The sequence below is a fragment of the Papio anubis genome, chromosome 10 (assembly GCF_008728515.1).
Source record: "Papio anubis isolate 15944 chromosome 10, Panubis1.0, whole genome shotgun sequence".
NCBI lineage: Eukaryota > Metazoa > Chordata > Mammalia > Primates > Cercopithecidae > Papio > Papio anubis.
The window spans coordinates 84,701,679-84,725,968 of NC_044985.1; the positions used below are offsets into that span (position 1 = coordinate 84,701,679).

The following is a 24,290-nucleotide window of genomic DNA, read 5'->3' on the forward strand; positions in this document are numbered from 1 at the left end:
CTAATTTTCTTGTATTTTTAGTAGAGACGGGGTTTCACCGTGTTAGCCAGGATGGTCTCGATCTCCTGACCTCGTGATCCGCCCGTCTCGGCCTCCCAAAGTGCTGGGATTACAGGCTTGAGCCACCGCGCCCGGCCGAGTGAAAAAACTTTATACTGCAGAGGATTATCCCAAGTCAGAATGTAACAAACGTAAATATTAAAAAAAAAAAAAAAAAAAAGGCTTAATTTTGTAAGCACATATAGCTTAGCAGATTCAAATGTGCACTGACTGCTGCTCATGGTATATGCACAGCTTAGAAGTGGTGGCAGGTAGCAGAAAGTGTCTCTACCTTCTTTACATGTATGCTTCCTCCATGTAGGTATATATGTTTTGTGGTGATTAAGAAGGAAGAGGGAAGTTCACCTTCTCTCTAAAAAACAACCCATCTTTGGGATAAGGAGAAAACACAAGACATGGGATATAGTTGACATGAAATAACAATCACAACTATACAGACCTTTTACTGCTTTAATATACCAAATCATTTAGCATTACCAATTTTATGGTGATTAAAAATACAGTTTTAACAATTCTATGAAATCCGTACCTTGAAAAGAAAGGGCTATGAAGTTATAAAGCCCTGATGTTAGGCTGAATTTAACAATGTTGGCTAATACTACTCTTGTCAAGGATCAGCATTATGAAAGGTATTGACATTTTCCTGATATATAAAGGTCCAGTCATTTGCCCCAAAGTTAAATATTCAAAAATCTGAAACGATTTTTAATTTCCTAGAAGGCAGGAGCCATGTCTGTTCACTTGATTTTGTTTAGCATTCAGTACAACTATGAATATTTAATATTATTTCATTATAAAATTTCCAAATAAATCAATAGAATAATTTCCAAACTGTCTCAAAACTGTCTTAAAAGGCATGTTATTTCTTTGGAAAGACCTTTTAGCTGACTTCAATATACACTGACTACAATGTGAAAGACATGGTGCTAAGCGTTGCAGCTAAAAGCCAAAGATTCAAAACACCAAGCAGTCTAAGTCTAGAACCTATATACTTAACTACCATTGCCTGTTGTTTAGATGTTGCTTTTTATAAAAATGTCATTTAAAAAGAAATACGTACCTATTAATCTTTTTCTTAGACTACGAGGTGCTGTTGACAGAAATTCACTTTTGTCATTGTTCTGTTTAAAAACAGGAAAAGCATTAAATAACAACATAGAAGTTAATGACTGATCTGAGTGAAAGAGGCTAGAAAAGAAAAATATTTTGCTTTCAATAGACTGCATTAGAGCTAGATGAGCTTACTTCCTAGAACTAGAAGATAATGACAAATGAATTATTTGGAACAAAACAAGGGTATAACAAAAGAAACAAATTCCAAAGGATTACTAGAGTGATTCTAGAAATTGAATTCTATATTATTTGTAAAGTATATATATACTTCTATTATGTACAGAAAAAATATGAGTATATCAGCCTTTTGAACTACTTTCACCTATCAGATTAGTAGAACATATATACACACACACACACACACACACACACACACACACACACACACTTTTTTCTGAGACAGAGTCTTGCTGCATCACCCAAGCTGGAGTGTAGTGGCGTGATTTCGGCTCACTCCACCTCACTGCAACCTCTGCCTCCCGGGTTCAAACCATTCTCCTGCCTCAGACTCCCAAGTAGCTGTGATTATAGGCATGTGCCACCACGCCCAACTAATTTTCGTATTTTTAGCAGAGACAGGGTTTCACCATATTGGCCAGGCTGGTCTCAAAACTCCTGAACTCAAGTGAACTGCCCACATTAGCCTCCCAAAGTACTGGGATTATGGGCATGAGCCACTGTGCCCAGCCCAATAGAGTATTTTTTTAAAAGATAGTATTATGTAGCAATCGTAAGTATGAAAGGGAATGGGCACTCCTATGTATATGGCAATGGGTCTTTTAATGTGCTAGAAATTTACTGGTGTTAAAGTATTACATTCTTTAAGGAGAGAAATAGAGATTTACACTTTCTTACTTTCTGTAAGAAATTTAAAAATTGTAATTTTTAATTTAACAGAAATAAATAAATTTGTTACGATTAAAAAATTGTAACTTTTTATAGAAGTACAAAGAATTGTTTTATAGAATACTTTACTACCATAAGTTGTTAGCACATTAAAATATCCACTGTTATATACATGTAAATTTCTAACAGTATTGATAAAAAAGTTAAGGTACCCTGTGATTTTATCAACATGAAAATATGACAAAAAAAATTTAAGTTTATTGTGTTGTGATAGATTGTTGGTGTCATTAAAATCTGATTTGGGATATTAAGAAATGTACTCTAGGCCAGGCGCAGTGGCTCATCCCAGCACTTTGGGAGGCAGAGGCGGGCAGATCACCTGAGGTCGGGAGTTCGAGACCAGCCTGACCAACATGGAGAAATCCCGTCTCTACTAAAAATACAAAATTAGCCGGGCATGCTGGTGCATACCTGTAATCCCAGCTACTTGGGAGGCTGAGGCAGGACAGCTGCTTGAACCTGGGAGGTGGAGGTTGTGTTGAGCCGAGGTCATGCCATTGGACTCCAACCTGGGCAACAGAGTAAAACTCTGCCTCAGGAAAAAAAAAAAAAAAAAAAGAATAGTAATCTAATAACTGAGCTAATCCCTTACCGATGGAATTACAGTATGTCTCAAACTTTTTTGATCAAGATCCTCAAAAATTTTTACATTTTGTCATCTTGACCCAGTACATGTATATATATAAACCAAAAAAATTATAAAACAGAGATTTAAAATTCTGTTCTACTTCATTTGTTAAAAATGCAGTTTATGTCTTATTAAACTGATTTCATGATTGAGTATTGAGATAACTTATATAATATATACACAGCTTAAGTCTGAGAATTCACAACACCAGTGTCAAAATAACCATTGCAGAAAATTCCTGCTCAAAAAGACAAGACTAATAAATAATTTCCCTACTTGCTATAGAAAATTTCTGCAAACTAATCTCTCTTGACGGTTTGCTCATTTGGGCAAACTGTTCTCCTTTCAGGACAACAGATTACTCCCAGGACAAATAGCTTATCTTATCAACAGTTTAGTTATCAAGATACACTTTAAGACACGATCTTCACTGTGTCTACCAATCCTAAAATATCATGTTCCCAATTCTGCCCAATACCAATCAGTTTACCATCTTGAAAAACCTGCCTTAAGCCACTTAAGCCCAGGATCCCCAAGCCCTATACATATTTTCTCTTGAACTTGCTTTTCTAAGACAGTACACTAAGATTCTGTCACAACGATGTTGTCTCTTATTGTAATAGGTAGCTCTGTTTCATCAACAGGTTTTTCTGGTCTTTTGGGAGAGTTGACAATATCTACTAATGGGTTATAATCTATAACTTGAGAAAGAATAATCTAAATTCTTGATTGGATTATGGCAATGAGCTTTTTTTCCTTTTATAGTGATACAACACACAAGACATAATATAGGAAAAAAGCATTATTAAAGACAATTGAAATTCTGGCATGTCTAATCCCATACACAGACTTGTCTAAATAGGACATTCCTGCACAGGCCATAAGCATGGCCTTAAATGACGCATAAGAAGCACTTGAACCTGGGAGGTGGAGGTTTCAGTGAGCTGAGATCGCTACCACTGTACTCCAGCCTGTACTCTATACTGACTGTGGAGGCAAAAGTGACTCCATCTTGGATGCTAATCCATCATGTTAACTTCTGATTAGCCCCAGACTCATGAATGCCTCCTGATTCCTACTTTATTTACTGTCTTCTGTGAAAGAACATGTCAACCTTGATATTATCACACAAATTACTGGCTACAATGCATATAGCATTCTTGCCGTCTTGACAATTAAAGAGGGTTGCCTTTAATTATCTTGCTGGAACATGTATACCCTTTCCTTATGCTATGTAAGCCATGGCTCTGGGGAGTAACAGTGAAGAGAGCTACCCTGTCTTGTGGCTGCCCAAGACCATGCTCCTGTCTCTAATAAAATACCCTTTACTGACAAACTAAACTTGTCTGCCTTCTCCTTTGGTTTCTTGGCTCCTTTGGCATTTGGGGGATGCTTTGCATATATGGCCCTTTCATGGAACACTCAACACTCGAAAAGGCATAATGAGAAAATTATACCACAAAAACACAAAGGAGGCCAGGCGTGGTGGATCACTTGAGGTCAGGAGTTCAAGACCAGCCTGGCCAACATGGTGAAGCCTTGCCTCTACTAAAAATACAAAAATTAGCTGGGTGTGGTGGTTCGCACTTGTAATCCCAGCTACTCAGAAGCCTGACGCATAAGAATCACTTGAACCCGGGAGGTGGAGGTTTCAGTGAGCCGAGATTGCCACCACTGTACTCCGGCCTAGGTGACAGAGTAGGACTCCGTCTCAAAAACAAACAAACAAACAAAGAAAAAACCCCACAAAGGAGGAGATAAAAATTGTCAATTCCTTTTAATTACTCTGGAATGGATTTGCCTAAGCCAGCCTAAGTTTTCAAATGTAAATTATAAAAGGATAGAATAATGGATCTAATGTATCTTGGGATCAAACTGCACAACACTGCCCCCTTCCCCCTGCAAATGAAATAGAACATGACATATAAAAGCAAAACCCCCAAAATTTTCAGGCCCGCTACACACAGCAGAAAAAGCACAACAGTTGGGTCTGGGAGGCCTGGCTTCATTTTCTAGCTGTTCTCCTTCCAGTCAACTGAACTCACACAAGTCACTTCACCTCTCTGAACCTCCAATTCTCCATCTATAAGTTAGATATTTAACTGCCAAATATCTGTAAATTACAAAGCACTATATAAATTAAGAGATCAATTTTTTCATTGAATTTCTGATAATTTTTCATCGAATTTCTGACGATTTTTCATCATGTCTTACTTTGTAACACTAAGGCTTTTGCTTTTTAGTCAATCACTTACCTTCGGCTGAACCTTGTCTGAAGCAGAATGGCCTAAAGAATGAAACAAAAAGCCATGACTTACTACGGACACTTTACTTTTCATTGTGGTCTAGTTTCATCAAAAGTAGTTTCCAGGCATGGTGGCTCACACCTGTAATCCCAGCACTTTGGGAGGCAAGGCAGGAAGATTGCTTGAGGCTAGGAGTTCAAAACCAGCCTGGGCAACATAGCGTGATCCTGTGTCTATTCAAAAAATTAAAAATTAAAAAAAAAAAAAAAAAAAGCAAAGCTGCAGCTTCTACATAGAAGCCACCACATTATTACTGAATTATAAATTAATTCCCTCTCCACTGGAGGATTATCACTATTCATTTCATGATCACTCACATTATTAACAGCTACTTCCTGCATTTCTGTAGCATTCTAACAAGAAAAATGGAGCCCTTTTAAATTTTGATTATTGAAAGGTACAACTGTCCAGGAGCAGTGGCTCACGCCTATAATCCCAGCACTTTGGGAGGCCAAGGCAGGAGGATCGCTTGAGGTCAGGAGTTAGAAAACAGCCTGACCTACAGGGTGAAACCTCATTTCTACTAAAAATACAAAAATTAGCTGGGTGTGGTGGCAGGTGCCTGTAATCCCAGCTACTCGGGAGTATGAGGCAGGAGAATTGCTTGAACCCGGAAGGCAGAGGCTGCAATGAGCCAAGATCACACCACTGCACTCCAGCCTAGGTGACAGAGTGAGACTCCTTCTCAAAAAAAAAAAAAAGTACAATAGAGCCAGACACAATGGTGCTTATAGGCCCTGTTACACGAGAGGCTGAGGCTAGAGGATCACTTGAGCCCAGGAGTTCAAGGCTTTAATAGTGTGCTTTAATTGTGCCCGTGAATAGCCAATGCACTTCAGCCTGGGCAACATAGCGAGATGCCATCTCTAAAATATGAAAAAATAGAAATATCAGCAAGTGACATTGGTGTTCAAAAACCAAAAGAAAAATATAAATAAAGAGAAACACAATGTATACTTTTTAATCTAGTTAGAAGGGATCATTCAAAAATAGCCGCTCCACAATCTGTAAGACTTCCAAACTCCAAACGCCTTATTTCATATAGTATTTCCCAAAGTCAAATCTTCTATAAATAATTGGCTAACTCAAGCAAATGACAACAGGATTTAAAGACTATTTCTGGTTAGCCCTGTCAATTTGCACAACTTCAGTTAGCACAGATATTTTTCCCTCTTATTGACTGCTAAACATGAGTATACTAAGTTACATGAGTTGAAATATTAATTGCATTTTGTTGAATGAATTTTCAGAATAGAAAAGAAGAAAATATATAAAAATGCACAAACAAGGGAAAAAGTAACATGCTCTATCTTGAAGCAACTATGAAAACTCTTTTCAAAGAACTAATGTAGTGTCTTACCCTTGCTACTTTGAGGAACGTTTATCATAATCTCAGGATCATTCTTCAAACTGAATGAAACACTTTTTTTTGGTGTTTTTGCTAGTTCTGAAGCTGTAAACAAAGAAATATATAAAAACCTTTTAAAGGACAACAGTAGATAAAGAGGGAAATAAACTTATTTCGCTTACAAAAGTTCTTTAAAAACCTTTGCTACTTTTTTTTTTTTTTTTTTTTTTTTGAGACTGAGTCTGGCTCTGTCGCCCAGGCTGGAGTGCGGTGGCCGGATCTCAGCTCACTGCAAGCTCCGCCTCCCGGGTTCACGCCATTCTCCTGCCTCAGCCTCCCGAGTAGCTGGGACCACAGGCGCCCGCCACTTCGCCCGGCTAGTTTTTTGTATTTTTTAGTAGAGACGGGGTTTCACCGTGTTAGCCAGGATGGTCTCGATCTCCTGACCTCGTGATCCGCCCGTCTCGGCCTCCCAAAGTGCTGGGATTACAGGCTTGAGCCACCGCGCCCGGCCACCTTTGCTACTTTTATCAGAAAAATAATCCTGTCCATATTAGTAGTACTAATTTCACCTTTATTAGCTGTCTTCCCAGCATCTTCAAATTTTCCTTCATATTACCCACAGATTTCTTAAAAAAAAAAAACAAAAAAACAAATAACTTTGACCTTGCTGCTTTCTCTAATTACCATACTCTCCTCTCCATCAACCACTTATGTTCCTTTCACTTCTTACCATATATAGTTGAGGCACATCTTTGATGGGGGGTGAGAAAGAAGGGCCAGAAAGTGAGATCTAAACTCAAGGGAAAACTGTGCAGAGTTAAAATTATACTTTAAAATCTTTTAAATCTTCCATAAAGTGTGGAACAGTTTATTTTGTGCCAAAAATTCTATAATACGTATAAATAATGCATAAAATAGAGTGTTGAACAGATGGCCATTTCTTCAACTGAGAATAAATGAAATAGTGGTCTTTTGTTTAGGGGCCATTTTATTTTTACTTTAACAATTTTCTGGCCGGGCGCGGTGGCTCAAGCCTGTAATCCCAGCACTTTGGGAGGCCGAGACGGGCGGATCACGAGGTCAGGAGATCAAGACCATCCTGGCTGACACGGTGAAACCCCGTCTCTACTAAAAAATACAAAAAACTAGCCGGGCGAGGTGGCGGGTGCCTGTAGTCCCAGCTACTCGGGAGGCTGAGGCAGGAGAATGGCGTAAACCCGGGAGGCGGAGCTTGCAGCGAGCTGAGATCCGGCCACTGCACTCCAGCCTGAGCGGCAAAGCGAGACTCCATCTCAAAAAAAAAAACAAACAAAAAAACAAAAAAACAATTTTCTTTCCCTCATTTTTTTTTTTTTTTCTAAAGACCAAAGACCAAATCGCTTGTAATAGGGGCCATTTAAAATAAAAAAATATAATCGTTATCTTTAATGATGCTCTCACACTCACACCATGAGAGGCATGTGGAAAATGAACCCAAATAAAGAAATAGATTTACATTTTCCAAGTTAACTCTCACACTGGGACACTGTTCACTGAGAAAAAGGGCACATACCAAATTAACTGCTTTTTTTCTTTTTTCTCTAAATGGAGAAGGTGTAGTTAAATTTGTACAAGTGAAAGCCATTTTACTGGCTCCTAAACCTTTCTAACCTGCCCCCATTTTTATCCTCCAATCTTGAAACTGACCCAAGTCATAACAATCTCTACAAATGAATTGGCTGCTTCTTTTTTCTTAATCTCTTTGGCATTCTATATGATTCACTAGGTTTTGTTGTTGTTGTTGTTTTGCTTTTTTTTTTTTTTAAATCTCCCTTGGTATTATTCCTCCATTTGAGTCTTAGGACATTATCCTGGTTCCCAAGCTACCGGTGGCGGTTAGTCCATCTCTTCTTCACTGTCCTCAGCCTCCTCAACATTCTAGGCATACTTAAGGCTCAGTCCTTGCTCTTCTCTTTATGTCATTTTTGGATTAAAGGCTGATTCACAGGATAGGGAAAAAACTTCATATGAAAAGAAGCAACAAAAGCAACTTAGCTGAGATCATTCTGGTTTTATACTGAAACATAAAAATGCTCCACCTGATTTTAAATAACTATAAAACTACAAAGGAGTCAGGGAGAAAAGAAGAAAAAGAAAGAATTGAAGAGGAATAAGAACAAGATAGTCTTTTTTTTTTTTTTTCTTTGAGATAGAGTCTTGCTCTGTTGCCCAGGCTGGAGTACAGTGGTGCGATCTCAGCTCACTGCAACCTCTGCCTCCCAGATTCAAGCAATTCTCCAGCCTCAGCCTCCCAAGTAGCTGGGATTACAGGTGTGCACCACCATGCCCAGCTAATTTCCTGTATTTTTAGTAGAGACAGGTTTTCACCATGCTGGCCAGGCTAGTCGCAAACTCCTGACCTCATGATCCGCCTGCCTTGGCCTCACAAAGTGCTGGGATAACAGGTGTGAGCCACGATGCCCGGCCAAGATAGTCATTTTTGTGAGTACACAGAGATAGGCAGACATTCCAACACCTCTTGGATGACTCAACATGTCTAATAAGCACCAGGCACAATGCCTAGTACAACTACCTGTCACCCAGGAGTGCAGTGGTGTGATCATGGCTCACTGCAGCCTTGACCTCCTGGGCCCAAGCCATCCTCCCACCTCAAACTCCCAAATAGCTGGGACCACAGGGGTGCACCACCATGCCTATCTAATTTTTAAATTTTTGTAGAGACAGGGTCTTCCTATGTTGCTCAGGCTGGTCTCAAACTCCTGGCCTCAAGTGCTCCTCCCACCTCGGCCTCTCAAAGTGTTAAGATTACAAGCATGAGTCATCACGCCCAGCGGTGAACCACTATTTAACACATAACTTTTTGTTTAGTTATGACTGTGAATGGCAAAAAGTTACAGTGTTTCTTTACGTCAGGGGTCAGCAAGCTATAAGTCTATGGGCCAAACCCAGACTTTCCACTTGTTTTAAGTACAGTTTTATTGGAACATAGCCACACCATCCATATGTATTGTTTGTGGCTGCTTTTCAGCTATAACAGCCAAGTTCAGTAGTCACAACAGAGACTGTCTAGCTCACAGAGCTGAAAATATTTACTGTCTGGCCCTTTACAGAAAAAGCTGGCTGACTTTTGCTCTGTATTAATCATCTGCATGCACACTTTCAATGCGTGTGTACAGTTTTTATCATTCTTTTCTTGCTCCTGTGTCATATTTGTTTTCGATGATATTAAATGAAATGTAATGGCATGGCTGTTGACTCTATTAATACAAAATTAGGCCTGGACATGGTGGCTCAAGCCTATAATCCCAGCACTTTGGAAGACAGAGGTGGGTGGATCACTTGAGTCTAGGAGTTCGAGACCAGACTGGACAACATGAAGAAACCCTGTCTCTACAAAAGAACAGAAAAATTAGCCAGGTGTGGTGGCGTGTGACTTTAGTCCAAGTTACTTGGGAAGCTGAGGTAGGAAGATTGCTTGAGTCCAGCACATGGAAGTTGCAGCGAGCCAAGATTACACCACACATTCCAGCCTGGGCAATATAGAGAGACCCTTAAAAAAAAATGATGTTACTTGTGGGCTTGTAAAAAAAAAAAAATAGGGCATAAATTTTGTATCTTTATATTCATTATTCTAATAATTCATCTATATTGTCTTTTACACAATAAACTGGTCTCTAATGATAGCTTTAGATCAGTCTGTTATCTGGTCCTATCTAACCAATCCATTTTCTTCTTTTTTTAAAAAAGATACTTATTTTCTTTTACCTCATTTATATTTATCTGCTCATCTGTTGATGAACATATAGGTTGATTCCATATCCTGGGTATTGTGAAATAATACTGCAATGAACACGGGCGTGCAGATATCTCTTCGACATACTGATTTCATACCCTTTGGGTATATATCCAGTAGTGGGATTGCTGGATCTCAAACTATTTTTAATTTTCCCATTTACTTCTCCAGCCTGATTGAACTCCTCACTTTCTTCTCTACCTGGTAATTCTACTTTTGCTCTTTTGTTTACATTTATTTTCTTACCCTAGATACATTCTCTGTATTTTACAAAGCCTTCCTATCTAACCTATAGTCTATTTCTAGCCCTATATCTTGGTTAGCCCAATTATATGAAAATCTTTTTCTTTTTTTAAATTTTTTTTATAGAGATAAGGTCTCACTATGTTGCGCAGGCTAGTCTCAAACTCCTGGGCTTAAGTGATCCTCTTGCCTTGTCCTCTCAAAGTGTTGTGATTATAGGCGTGAGCCACTATACCTGGTCAAAATAATCATTTATACTCAGAATAACATGATTTTCTGGCAGATCATGTTATTTATTAAATATTAAGGCATTCTATTTTACTGATATATTTAGATGTAAACACAATTAGCAACAATACTTAATGAGTCAATGAAATTCATTAAAGAGCATCGTAACTAAACATGGGTTGTAACTAAACAAAGATTTTAGAAGTCTGATCAGTCTGTCAAACTGTGTTCCTGAAATTTCATGGTCATAATAATAAAAACTAAATATCTATAAAATTATCTTCTCATGACTTTAAAATGTGTATTTGTTTCAGATGTGATGACAGAAATGCACAGAATGAAGACAATATTCCAGTTTTAAGCAGCGCTTACAAATACAACACATTATCATCTTTAAGTTATGAGCATGCTGATTCTCCAAATGGAGAACTACTACTTGATTACTCCTGTGAGTTCTATTTCACTTCACAATAATAATTCTCCTCTTTCTCCAGTGGTATTTTTTTGTCCTGCACCATTGTTCTAGGGTTTCATTTTGGTCTTGGTGTCTATTTTATCTTTCTTCTAATAATTACATCAGCATTTCTCTGGTTTCTCAGTGCTCCTATACAGGATTCAGTCATTTTTATAGATTTAAACAACCTTCATGTTCTGGGTTCAAGTGATTCTCCTGCCTCAGCCTCCCAGGTAGCCAGAATTACAGGTGCGCACCACCACATCCAGCTCATTTTTGTATTTTTAGTAGAGATGAGTTTCACCATGTGGGCCAGGCTGGTTTTGAACTCCCGATCTCAAGTGATCCACCTACCTCGGCCTCCCAAAGTGCTGGGATTATAGGAGTGAGCCACTGCGCCCAACCAAAAAAACTTAATTTCTTGATGTAGATAAATATATACTAAGAAACACATCAATTAATGTAAATTATTGTATGTACCATGTTATGTTCAAAATCAGTAATGTATTTAATGTTACAACTTTTAGAAAAACTAAACTGATTTTGTCAATTGATTAACTTATATTCAGAAATACAGGTTTTATAATTACTTCTCATATATTCCTCATCAGTGTCAACATTTAACATATTTCATTTTTACTTGACCCTGAATGTTTACATGTGTCATTGGCTACAGTGATTGAATAAAAACAAACCACTGAAGAAATATCCATAGGTGTTTTATACTTATACATTGTAAGCCCTCTTTTTCAACTATTAGATTTACCAGGTGGATAATAATTATTCTCTTGTTCCTGACTTTTTGGTATTTCCAAACCTTATATTTATATACCTTTATAATTTTCAAAGTACTTTCACATATATTACTTTCCTTCCTTACTGCTTTCAAAAATGATGACCCCCTCATACCACAAGATCGAAATACAGTGCCATCTGATTCTTTTGTTTGTTTTTGTTTTTTTGAGACAGGGTTTCACTCTGTCACCCAGGCTGGAGTGTAGTGGTGTGATCGTGGCTCACCGTAACCTTGAACCCCTAGGCTCAAGCGATCCTCCTGCTTCAGCCTCCCAAGAAGCTGGGATTACAGGAATGCACCACCATGCCTGGCTAATTTTTTAATTTTCTGTAGAGACAGGGTTTCGCTATGTTGCCCAGGCTGGTATTGAACTACTGACCTCAAGCTATCCTCCTGGCTTGGCCACCCAAAGTGCTGGGATTACAGGTGTGAGCTACCACGCCTGGCCTGAATTTTAAAAAATAATTGACAGTTTAATTTTAAGGTTATATGTAATTTATTATAGCTTAGTTCTCTGAAAATCAGCAATTGAAGTGTAATTGGTATAGGCGGTAACTCAAGTAAGAAAAATGTTAGAAGACTATTCCTAATAATTTTATGTAAGCATTTTTCTGTAATATAAACAACATTTTTCCATATACAGGGTAAAACTCTGTGGGTTTTTTTTGGTTTTTTTTTTTTTGAGATGGAGTCTTGCTCTGTCACCCAGGCTGGCATGCAGTGGCACAATCTCGGCTCACTGCAAGCTCTGCCTCCCAGGTTCAAGTGATTCTCCTGCCTCAGCTGCCTGGATAGCTGGGACTATAGGCACGCACCACCATGTAGAGATGGGGTTTTACCATGTTGGCCAGGCTGGTCTCAAACTCTTGACCTCAAGGGATCTGCCTGCTTCCTGCCTCAGCCTCCCAAAGTGCTAGGATTGTCCAGCAAAACTCTTATTTAATCATTAATTCAGAATAGCTCTATGTGACTCTCACTTGTTACTTCAAAAAAGTTTGTGAAGAGACTAAGCTATGGCTGGGCATGGTGGCTCATGCTTGTAATCCTAGCACTTTGGGAGGTTGAGGCGGGTGAATCACTTGAGGTTGGGAGTTTGATACCAACCTGGTCAACATGGTGAAACCCCTTCTCTACTAAAAATACAAAAAAATTGGGATTGGGTGCCAAGATGGCCAAATAGGAACAGCTCCAGCCTTCAGCTCCCAGCGTGAGTGACACTGAAGACAGGTGATTTCTGCATTTTCAACTGAGGTACCAGGTTCATCTCACTGGGGCGTGTTGAACAGTCAGTACAGGACAGTGGGTGCAGCCCAATGAGTGAGAGCAGAAGCAGGGCGAGACATCGCCTCACCCGGGAAGCACAAAGGGGAAGGGAATTCCTTTCCCTAGCCAAGGGAAACTGTGACACACAACACCTGGAAAATCGGGTCACTCCCACCCTAATATTGCGCTTTACCAAGGGTCTTAGCAAATGGCACACCAGGAGATTGTATCCTGCGCCTGGCTCTGAGGGTCGCATGCCCAGAGAGCCTCCCTTATTGCTAGCGCAGCAGTCTGAGATCTAACTGCAAGGTGGCAGCGAGGGTGGGGGAGGGGTGCCCGCCATTGCTGAGGCTTGAGTAGGTAAACAAAGGGGCCTGGAAGCTCGAACTGGGTGGAGCCCACCACAGCTCAAGGAGGCCTTCCTGCCTCTGTAGACTCCACCTCTGGGTTCAGGGCACAGCTAAACAAAAAGCAGCAGAAACCTCTGCAGATGTAAATGTCCCTGTCTGACAGCTTTGAAGAGAGTAGTGATTCTCCCTGCGTGGAGTCTGAGATCTGAGAACGGACAGACTGCTTGCTCAAGTGAGTCCCTGACCCCCAAGTAGCCTAACTGCGAGACACCCCCAACTAGGGGCAGACTGACACCTAACACCTCACACGGCTGGGTATACCTCTGAGACGAAGCATCCAGAGGAACAATCAGACAGCAACACTTGCTGTTCAGCAATATTCACTCTTCTGCAGCCTCCGCTGCTGATACCCAGGCAAACAGGGTCTGAAGTGGACCTCAAGCAAACTCCAACAGACCTGCAGCTGAGGGTCCTGACTGTTAGAGGGAAAACTAACAGACAGAAAGGACATCCACACCAAAACCCCATCTGTACATCACCATCATCAAAGACCAAAGGTAGATAAAACCACAAAGATGGGGAAAAAGCAGTGCAGAAAAGCTGAAAATTCAAAAAATCAGAGCACCTCTCCCCCTCCAAAGGAACACAGCTACTTGCCAGCAACGGAACAAAGCTGGACGGAGAATGACTTTGACAAGTTGAGAGATGAAGGCTTCAGACGATCAAACTTCTCAGAGCTAAATGAGGAACTATGAACCCAGCACAAAGAAACTAAAAACCTTGAAAAAAGATTTGACAAATGGATAACTAGAATAACCAATGCAGAGAAGTCCACAAACGACCTGATAGAGATGAAAACCATGACACGAGAACTACGTGACAAATGCACAAGCTTCAGTAATTGACTCGATCAACTGGAAGAAAGGGTATCAGTGATTGAAGATCAAATGAATGAAATGAAGTGAGAAGAGAAGTTTAGAGAAAAAAGAATAAAAAGAAATGAACAAAGCCTCCAAGAAATATGGGATTATGTGAAAAGACCAAAAGCATTAGGAGATATACCTAATGTAAATAACAAGTTAATGGGTGCAGCACACCAACATGGCACATGTATACATATGAAACAAACCTACACGTTGTGCACATGTACCCTAGAACATAAAGTATAATAAAAAAAAAATACAAAAAAGTTAGCCAGGTGTGGTGGCACACACCTGTAGTCTCAGCTACTTAGAAGGCTGAGGCAGGAGAATCACTTGAACCTGGGAGGTGGAGGTTGCAGTGAGCCGAGATTGCACCACTGCACTCCAGCTTGGGCAACAGAGTGAGACTCCACCTTTGAAAAAAAAAAAAAAAAAGAAAGAAAAAGAAACTAAGCTACATATTTTGGAGAGGACTAAAGAAAAACAGACTGTGCTCATACTACAAGAAGCTTATAATCTAGCTGAAAACAGAAGACATCTGAGCATGTAAAAAACCAAATGAACTTAATTGTGCTTAATATAACATCCTTCTTTTAGGGAATGTCTCATTATTCCCTAAACCATAGGGAATCTGTCTTCATTCCTATAGGAAATACAGTAGTATGATAATCATGGGGAATGTGGTTAAATCTACCTTAGGAAAGATGAATAATAGTTACAGAAATCAGAAAAGCAACATACCTAATTTAGCCATCTTTTCAGAGTGTTTTCTATTCTGAAAAGAATAAACTTTATTTCCACCACCTGTAGCAGAGCCATTTTTCAATGATTCTGAAAGAAAAAATGCAACATACATTTAGGAAAAAAGAACAAAATTAACAGAAAAAAAATTTTTGACAAAAAACTAAAGATCTGTACCCCTCACAGCCTTGCATAAAGGTTTAACTATATTTATATATAAAATATTTAGAAATACACTGTAAAGAAAACAGGCTATGGAACTGTTTTTATAGGTTTTAACATGCTATTCAAAGATACACAGACATCTATGTAAAAATACAAAAACATGGCAAAACCCCAGATTAGAGGGATATGCATTCAATTCATAACAACAGTTGCCCCTGGGGAGGGAGGACTAAAAGGACTTTATTGGTTATATTTATTTTCTGAAGCAAAGATGAAAAGTACAATTGTTGAGGTTGAGATTTAAACAGCTGTTTTATGGTAGAAGCTTTCTTGGCCGGGCCCGGTGGCTCACACCTATAATCCCAGCACTTTGGGAGGCTGAGCCAGGTGACCATGAGGTCAGGAGATCGAGAACATCCTGGCTAACACGGTGAAACCCCGTCTCTACTAAAAATACAAAAAATTCAGCTGGGCATGGGGGCACACGCCTGCAGTCCCAGCTACTCAGGAGGCTGAGGCAGGAGAACTGCTTGAACCCAGGAGGCGGAGGTTGCGGTGAGCAGAGATTATGCCACTGCACTCTAGCCTGGGCGATAAAGTGAGACTCCAACAAAAAAAAAAAAAAAAAAAAAAAAGCTTTCTTAACAGATGCTGACTTAACTGACATTCTTCAGTCTCCTCTTTAAATATCAACTGCTACCTACAACACAGTGAACATTCATTTCTAGTATCCTACTCCCTAACACAGCAATTTCCAACATGTGGCCTGAGGGTTGCTAGGATCCCTGAGGTCAAAATTACTTCTTAATAATACTAAGACATTAATTACCTTTTGATTCTCAATCAAGAGTGTACAGTGAGGTATGCCAGAGACAACATGACGTGATAACAAGTTATCATATTGACTAATGGAATGTGTGAAGCAGGTAAGAAAATCCAGTTGCCTTCAGTGAAGCCAGAAATTAAAAATATAAAACAATGCCCTCCTCATTACGTTTTTGAAACCGTTGTTTTTCATTTAAATATGTGATGTATTATCAATACTTAATTAATTTATTAGAAAATAGTGTCAAACTTTCCAAAATGTGTGCTCATCCTCCTTATTGCTTAAGCTTTCCTAGTGATCTATATTCCTACTAACTTGGTTTTATCCAAATTCCTTAATCTTTGTCAAACAATGGGTATAAACTGAATCTCATGAAAAGAGGTGTCTTAATTTGTGTTTCCTTAATCATTACTGACACAGAACATTTTTTTACAGGTATCTTCTCAGAAAAAAAACCTTCTTTACACTGTGGCTTGTCTTTACACTCTTTTTATGGTGTCATTTGAAGGAAAGTGCTGGTTTCTTATAAAATAGACTTTACACTAGTCTTTTTACTGTCACCATAGTTTTGCATTTTCCAGAATGTCATATAGTTGGAATCATACAGTATGTAGCCTTTTCAGACTGGCTTCTTTCACTTAGTAACATACTTTTAAGGTCTTTTCATGTCTTGTTCATAGCTTGATAGCTTTTTCATTTAAGTGCTGAATACTCCATGCTCAGGATGTGCCAGTTTGTTCATTCATTCATCTACTGAACGACCTCTTTGTTGCTTCCAAGTTTTGGCCATTATGAATGAAATTGCTATAAAGGTCCACCTGCAGGTTTTTGTGTGGACATGTTTTCAACTCATTTGGGTAAATACTAAGGAGCATAACTGCTGAATTATATGGTTAGAGTATGTTGAATTTTGTAAGCAGCAGCACAGCTGTTTTTCCTGGGGCTGTACCATTTTGCATTAACTACAGATAAATGAGTTCTTGTTGCTCCACATCCTAACCAGTATTTGGTGGTATTGGTGCTTTGGATTTTGGCTATTCTAATAGGTGTATAGTGGTATCTCATTTTGTTTAAATTTGCAATTCCTTAATGATATGATATTGAGCATATTTTCATATGCTTATTGGCCATCTGTTTATTTTCCTTGATAATAAAGAATAAAAATAGATGGCAAATACACATATAGTATCTGTTCAAATACCTATTTGCCTATTTTTAATTGTTTTCTTATTGCTGAATTTTAAGAACTCTTTGTATATTTTGGATTAAAAGTCCTTTATCAGACATGTCTTTTGCAACATTTTGTTCTAGTCTGTAGTCTTCTCATTTTCTTGAGAAACAATGAATGGTAATTAGTTGATTTTGTCAATCTTTTCTTTTGATTACATATTTTGTAAGAAAACTTTCTATAATCAAGACCAAAACCACATTCTATTTTCATCTAAAAGCATTTACAATTTGCTTTTCATGTTTAAATAATCAAGGTATTTAATCTGTTTATAAAGGGAGGTAGAGGGTCTTTTTTTTAAAAGGGAATATACAATTGTCCCATCACCATTTACTGACCAAGTTCATCCCTACCCCAGTGATCTGCAATGCTACTCCTATAGCATATCTAGTTTTCATATATGCACAAGTCTATTTATGGAGAACTTGTTACTACAATTATAGAACTACAACTAGAATATATAATTAGAATACAGAATGTATAACTATATTTATATTATTTATTTTTTTATGTATTATACTTTATGTTCTAGGGTACATGTGCACAACGTGCAGGTTTGTTACATGTGTATACATGTGCCATGTTGGTATGCTGCACCGATTTACTCATCATTTACATTAGGTGTATCTCCTAATGTTATCCCACCCCACTCCCCACACCCCACAACAGGCCCCGGTGTGTGATGTTCCCCTTCCTGTGTCCAAGTGTTCTCATTGTTCAGTTCCCACCTATGAGTGAGAACATGCGGTGCTTGGTTTTCTGTTTTTGTGATAGTTTTTGAGAATGATGGTTTCCAGCTGCATCCATGTCCCTACAAAGGACATGAACTCATCCTTTTTTATGGTTACATAGTATTCCATGGTGTATATGTGCCACATTTTCTTAATCCAGTCTGTCATTGATGGACATGTGGGTTGGTTCCAAGTCTTTGCTATTGTGAATAGTGCCTCAATAAATATAAGTGTACATGTGTCTTTATAGCAGCATGATTTATAATCCTTTGGGTATATACCCAGTAATGGGATGGCTGGGTCAAATGGTATTTCTAGTTCTAGATCCTTGAGAAATTGCCACACTGTCTTCCACAATGGTTGAACTAGTTTACAGTCCCACCAACAGTGTCAAAGTGTTCCTCTTTCTCCACATCCTCTCCAGCACCTGTTGTTTCCTGACATTTTAATGATCACCATTCTAACTGGTATGAGATGGTATCTCATTGTGGTTTTGATTTGCATTTCTCTGATGGCTAGTGATGATGAGCATTTTTTCATGTGTCTGTTGGCTGCATAAATGTCTTCTTTTGAGAAGTGTCTGTTCATATTCTTTGCCCACTTTTTGATGGGGTTGGTTTTTTTCTTGTAAATTTGTTTGAGTTCTTTGTAGGTTCTGGATATTAGCCCTTTGTCAGATGAGTAGATTGCAAAAATTTTCTCCCATTCTGTAGGTTGCCTGTTCACTCTGATGGTAGTTTCTTTTGCTGTGCAGAAGCTCTTTAATTAGATCCCATTTGTCAATTTTGGCTTTTGATGCCATTGCTTTTGGTGTTTCAGACATGAAGTCCTTGCCCATGCCTATGTCCTGAATGGTATTGCCTAGGTTTTCTTCTAGGGTTTTTATGATTTTAGGTCTAATATTTAAGTCTCTAATCCATTTTGAATTAATTTTTGTATAAGGTGTAATGAAGGGATCCTGTTTCAGCTTTCTACTTAAGGCTAGCTAGTTTTCCCAGCACCATTTATTAAATAGGGAATCCTTTCCCCATTTCTTGTTTTTGTCAGGTTTGTCAAAGATCAGATGGTTGCAGATGTGTGGTATTATTTCTGAGCGCTCTGTTCTGTTCCATTGGTCTACGTCTCTGTTTCGGTACCAGTACCATGCTGTTTTGGTTACTGTAGCCTTGTAGTATAGTGTGAAGTCAGGTGGCGTGATGCCTCCAGCTTTGTTCTTTTGGCTTAGGATTGTCTTGGCAATGCGGGCTCTTTTTTGGTTCCATATGAACTTTAAAGCAGTTTTTTCCAATTCTGTGAAGAAAGTCATTGGTAGCTTGATGGGGATGGCATTGAATCTATAATACCTTGGGCAGTATGGCCATTTTCACGATACTGATTCTTCCTATCCATGAGCATGGAATGTTCTTCCATTTGTTTGTGTCCTCTTTTATTTCGTTGAGCAGTGGTTTGTAGTTCTCCTTAAAGAGGTCCTTCACATACCTTGTAAGTTGGATTCCTAGGTATTTTATTTTCTTTGAAGAAATTGTAAATGGGAGTTCACTCATGATTTGGCTGTCTGTTTGTCTGTTATTGGTGTATAGGAATGCTTGTGATTTTTGCACATTGATTTTGTATGCTGAGACTTCGCTGAAGTTGCTTATCAGCTTAAGGAGATTTTGGTCTGAGACGATGGGGTTTTCTAAATATACAATCATGTCATCTGCAAACAGGGACAATCTGACTTCATTGTTTCCTAACTGAATACCCTTTATTTCTTTCTCTTGCTTGATTGCCCTGGCCAGAACTTCCAACACTATGTTGAATAGGAGTGGTGAGAGAGGGCATCCCTGTCTTGTGCCAGTTTTCAAAGGGAATGCTTCCAGGTTTTGCCCATACAGTATGATATTGGCTGTGGGTTTGTCATAAATAGCTCTTATTATTTTGAGATACGTTCCATCAATACCGAATTTATTGAGAGTTTTTAGCATGAAGGGCTGTTGAATTTTGTCAAAGGTCTTTTCTGCATCTATTGAGATAATCATGTGGTTTTTGTCTTTGGTTCTGTTTATATGCTGGATTACGTGTATTGATTTGCGTATATTGAACCAGCCTTGCATCCCAGGGATGAAGCCCACTTACTCATGGTGGTAAGCTTTTTGATGTGCTGTTGGATTCAGTGTGCCAGTATTTCATTGAGGATTTTTGCATCGATGTTCATCAGGGATATTGGTCTAAAATTCTCTTTTTTTGTTGTGTCTCTGCCAGGCTTTGGTATCAGGATGATGTTGGCCTCATGAAATGAGTTAGGGAGGATTCCTTCTTTTTCTATTGATTGGAATAGTTTCAGAAGGAATGGTACCAGCTCCTCTTTGTACCTCTGGTAGAATTCGGCTGTGAATCCGTCTGGTCCTGGACTTTTTTTGGTTGGTAGGCTCTTAATTATTGCCTCAATTTCAGGGCCTGTTATTGGTCTATTCAGGGATTCAACTTCTTCCTGGTTTAGTCTTGGGAGAGTGTATGTGTCCAGGAATGTATCCATTTCTTCTAGGTTTTCTAGTTTATTTACATAGAGGTGTTTATAGTATTCTCTGATGGTAGTTTATATTTCTGTGGGGTCGGTGGTGATATCCCCTTTATCATTTTTTATTGCATCTATTTGATTCTTTTCTATTTTCTTCTGTATTAGTCTTGCTAGCGGTCTATCAATTTTGTTGATCTTTTCAAAAAACCAGCTCCTGGATTCACCGATTTTTTGAAGGGTTCTTTGTGTCTCTATCTCCTCCAGTTCTGCTCTGATCTTAGTTATTTCTTGCCTTCTGATAGCTTTTGAATGTGTTTGCTCCTGCTTCTCTAGTTCTTTTAATTGTGATGTTAGGGTGTCAATTTTAGATCTTTCCTGCTTTCTCTTGTGGGCATTTAGTGCTATAAATTTCCCTCTACACACTACTTTAAATCTGTCCCAGGGATGCTGGTATGTTGTCTTTGTTCTCATTGGTTTCAAAGAACATCTTTATTTCTGCCTTCATTTCGTTATGTACCCAGTAGTCACTCAGGAGCAGGTTGTTCAGTTTCCATGTAGTTGAGTGGTTTTGAGTGAGTTTCTTAATCCTGAGTTCTAGTTTGATTGCACTGTGGTCTGAGAGACAGTTTGTTATAATTTGTGTTCTTGTACATTTGCTGAGGAGTGCTTTACTTCCAACTATGTGGTCAATTTTGGAATAAGTGCGATGTGGTTCTGAGAAGAATGTATATTCTGTTGATTTGGGGTGGAGAGTTCTCTAGATGTCTATTAGGTCCGCTTGGTGCAGAGCTGAGTTCAATTCCTGGATATGCTTGTTAACTTTCTGTCTTGTTGATCTGTCTAATGTTGACAGTGGGGTGTTAAAGTCTCCCATTATTATTGTATGGGAGTCTAAGTCTCTTTGTACGTCTCTAAGGACTTGCTTTATGAATCTGGGTGTTTCTGTAATGGCTGCATATATATTTAGGTTAGCTCTTCTTGTTGAATTGACCCCTTTACCATTATGTAATGGCCTTCTTTGTCTCTTTTGATCTTTGTTGGTTTAAAATCTGTTTTATCAGAGACTAGGATTGCAACCCCTGCCTTTTTTCGTTTTTCATTTGCTTGGTAGATCTTCCTCCATCCCTTTATTTTGAGCCTATGTATGTCTCTGCACGTGAGATGGGGTCTCTGAATACAGCACACTGATGCATCTTGACTCTTTATCCAATTTGCCAGTCTTTGTCTTTTAATTGAAGCATTTAGCCCATTTACATTTAAGGTTAATATTGTTATCTGTAAACTCGATCCTGTCATTATGATGACAAATGACATTATTTGTCATTATTACAAAATAACCTGTTAGCTGGTTATTTTGTTCATTAGTTGATGCAGTTTCTTCCTAGCATCAATGGTCTTTACATTTTGGCATGTTTTTGCAGTGGCTGGTACCGGTTGTTCCTTTCCGTGTTTAGCGCTTCCTTCAGGAGCTCTTGTAGGGCAGGCCTGGTGGTGACAAAAAATCTCTCAGCATTTGCTTGTCTGTAAAGGATTTTATTTCTCCTTCACTTATGAAACTTAGTTTGGCTGGACATGAATTTCTGGGTTGAAAATTCTTTAAGGATGTTGAATAGTGGCCCCCACTCTCTTCTGGCTTGTAGAGTTTCTGCCAAGAGATCTGCTGGTAGTCTGATGGGCTTCCCTTTATGGGTAACCCGAGCTTTCTCTCTGGCTGCCCTTAACATTTTTCCTTCATTTCAACTTTGGTGAATCTGACAATTATGTGTCTTGGAGTTGCTCTTCTCGAGGAGTATTTTTGTGGCGTTCTCTGTATTTCCTGAATTTGAATGTTGGCCTGACTTGCTAGGTTGGGGAAGTTCTCCTGGATAATATCCTGCAGAATGTTTTCCAAATTGGTTCCATTCTCCCTGTCACTTCCAGAAACACCAATCAGACATATATTTGGTCTTTTCACATAGTCCCATATTTCTTGGAGGGTTTGTTCGTTTTTTACTCTTTTTTCTCTAAACTTCTCTTCTCGCTTCATTTCATTCATTTGATCTTCAATCACTGATACCCTTTCTTCCAGTTGATCAAATTGGTTACTGAAGCTTGTGCATTTGTCATGTAGTTCTCATGCCATGGTTTTCAGCTCTATCAGGTCATTTAAGGACTTCTCTACATTGGTTATTCTAGTTAGCTATTCATCTAATCTTTTTTCAAGGTTTTTAGCTTCTTTGCGATGGGTTCAAACTTCCTCCTTTAGCTCGGAGAAATTTGATTGTCTGAAGCCTTCTTCTCTCAACTCGTTAAAGTCATTCTCCATCCAGCTTTGTTTCAGCTTTGTTCTATTGCTGGCGAAGAGCTGCATTCCTTTGGAGGGGGAGAGGCGCTCTGATTTTTTGAATTTTCAGCTTTTCTGCTCTGTTTTTTCCCCATCTTTGTGGTTTTATCTACCCTTGGTCTTTGATGATGGTGACATACAGATGGGGTTTTGGTGTGGATGTCCTTTCTGTTTGTTAGTTTTCCTTCTAACAGTCAGGACCCTCAGCTGGAGGGTTGGAGTTTGCTGGAGTTCCACTCCAGATCCTGTTTGCCTTGGTATCCGCAGTGGAGGCTGCAGAAGAGTGAATATTGCTGAACAGCAAATGTTGCTGCCTGGTCGTTCCTCTGGAAGCTTCATCTCAGAGGGGTACCCGGCTGTGTGAGGTATGAGGTGTCAGTCTGCCCCTAGTAGGGGGTGCCTCCCAGTTAGGCTATTCAGGGGTCAGGGACCCACTTGAGCAGGCAGTCTGTCCGTTCTCAGATCTCAAACTCCATGCTAGGAGAACTACTACTCTCTTCAAAGCTGACAGACAGGGACATTTAAATCTGCAGAGGTTTCTGCTGCCTGTTGTTTGGCTATGCCTTGTCCCCAGAGGTGGAGTCTACAGAGGCAGAAAGGCCTCCTTGAGCTGCGGTGGGCTCCACCCAGTCTGAACTTCCCAGCTGCTCTGTTTACCTACTCAAGCCTCAGCAATGGCGGGCGCCCCTCCCCCAGCCTTGCTGCTGCCTTGCAGTTAGATCTCAGACTCCTGCGCTAGCAATGAGGGAGGCTCCATGGGTGTGCGACCCTTGGAGCCAGGTGTGGGATATAATCTCCCGGTGTGTTGTTTGCTAAAACCCTTGGTAAAGTGCAGTATTAGGGTGGGAGTAACCCGATTTTCCAGGTGTTGTGTCACAGTTTCACTTGGCTAGGAAAGGGAATTTCCTTCCCCCTTGCACTTCCTGGGCGATGCCTCACCCGGCTTCAGTTCTTGCTTGGTGGACTGCACCCACTGTCCTGCACCGACTGTTCGACACGCCCCAGTGAGATGAACCCAGTACCTCAATTGGAAATGCAGAAATCACCTGTCTTCTGTGTCGCTCATGCTGGGAGCTGGAGGCTGGAGCTGTTACTATTCGGCCATCTTGGAAGCACCCTTCTTATTATTTTTGAGACAGAGTCTCACTCACTCTGTCGCCCAGGCTGGAGTACAATGGCACGATCTAGGCTCACTGCAAGCTCCGCCTCCTAGATTCATGCCATTCTCCTGCCTCAGCCTCCTGAGTAGCTGGGACCACAGGCGCCCACCACCATACCCAGCTAATTTTTTTTTTGTATTTTTAGTAGAGACGGGGTTTCACCATGTTAGCCAGGATGGTCTCGATCTCCTAACCTCATGAT

General features: G+C 39.5%; 2 protein-coding genes across 10 annotated transcripts in view; one reads left to right on the forward strand and one right to left on the reverse strand.

Annotated features, from left to right (window-relative positions):
* Nucleotides 1-10,999, forward strand: part of NIF3L1 (NGG1 interacting factor 3 like 1) — a 58,221-nt gene extending 47,222 nt beyond the window's left edge. For 3 of the 4 annotated variants that reach the window (XR_002516225.2, XR_004176709.1, XR_002516226.2), the window contains one exon: nucleotides 10,943-10,999. The gene's annotated coding sequence lies outside the window, so the exon portion shown is untranslated. Of the gene's footprint in view, nucleotides 1-3,472; nucleotides 4,049-10,942 lie in introns of those variants that run through there. The other variant, XR_002516227.2, reaches the window with a different exon arrangement.
* The window catches only part of ORC2 (origin recognition complex subunit 2), a 60,830-nt gene that overhangs the window by 25,002 nt on the left and 11,538 nt on the right, over nucleotides 1-24,290 (reverse strand). For all 6 annotated transcript variants that reach the window (XM_021923853.2, XM_021923854.2, XM_021923856.2 and 3 more), the window contains 4 exons: nucleotides 15,156-15,245; nucleotides 6,374-6,466; nucleotides 4,963-4,994; nucleotides 1,121-1,181 (listed from right to left, as the gene is read on the reverse strand). In XM_021923853.2, the coding sequence (XP_021779545.1) occupies nucleotides 1,121-1,181; nucleotides 4,963-4,994; nucleotides 6,374-6,466; nucleotides 15,156-15,245 (276 nt within the window). The remainder of the gene's footprint in view (nucleotides 1-1,120; nucleotides 1,182-4,962; nucleotides 4,995-6,373; nucleotides 6,467-15,155; nucleotides 15,246-24,290) is intronic.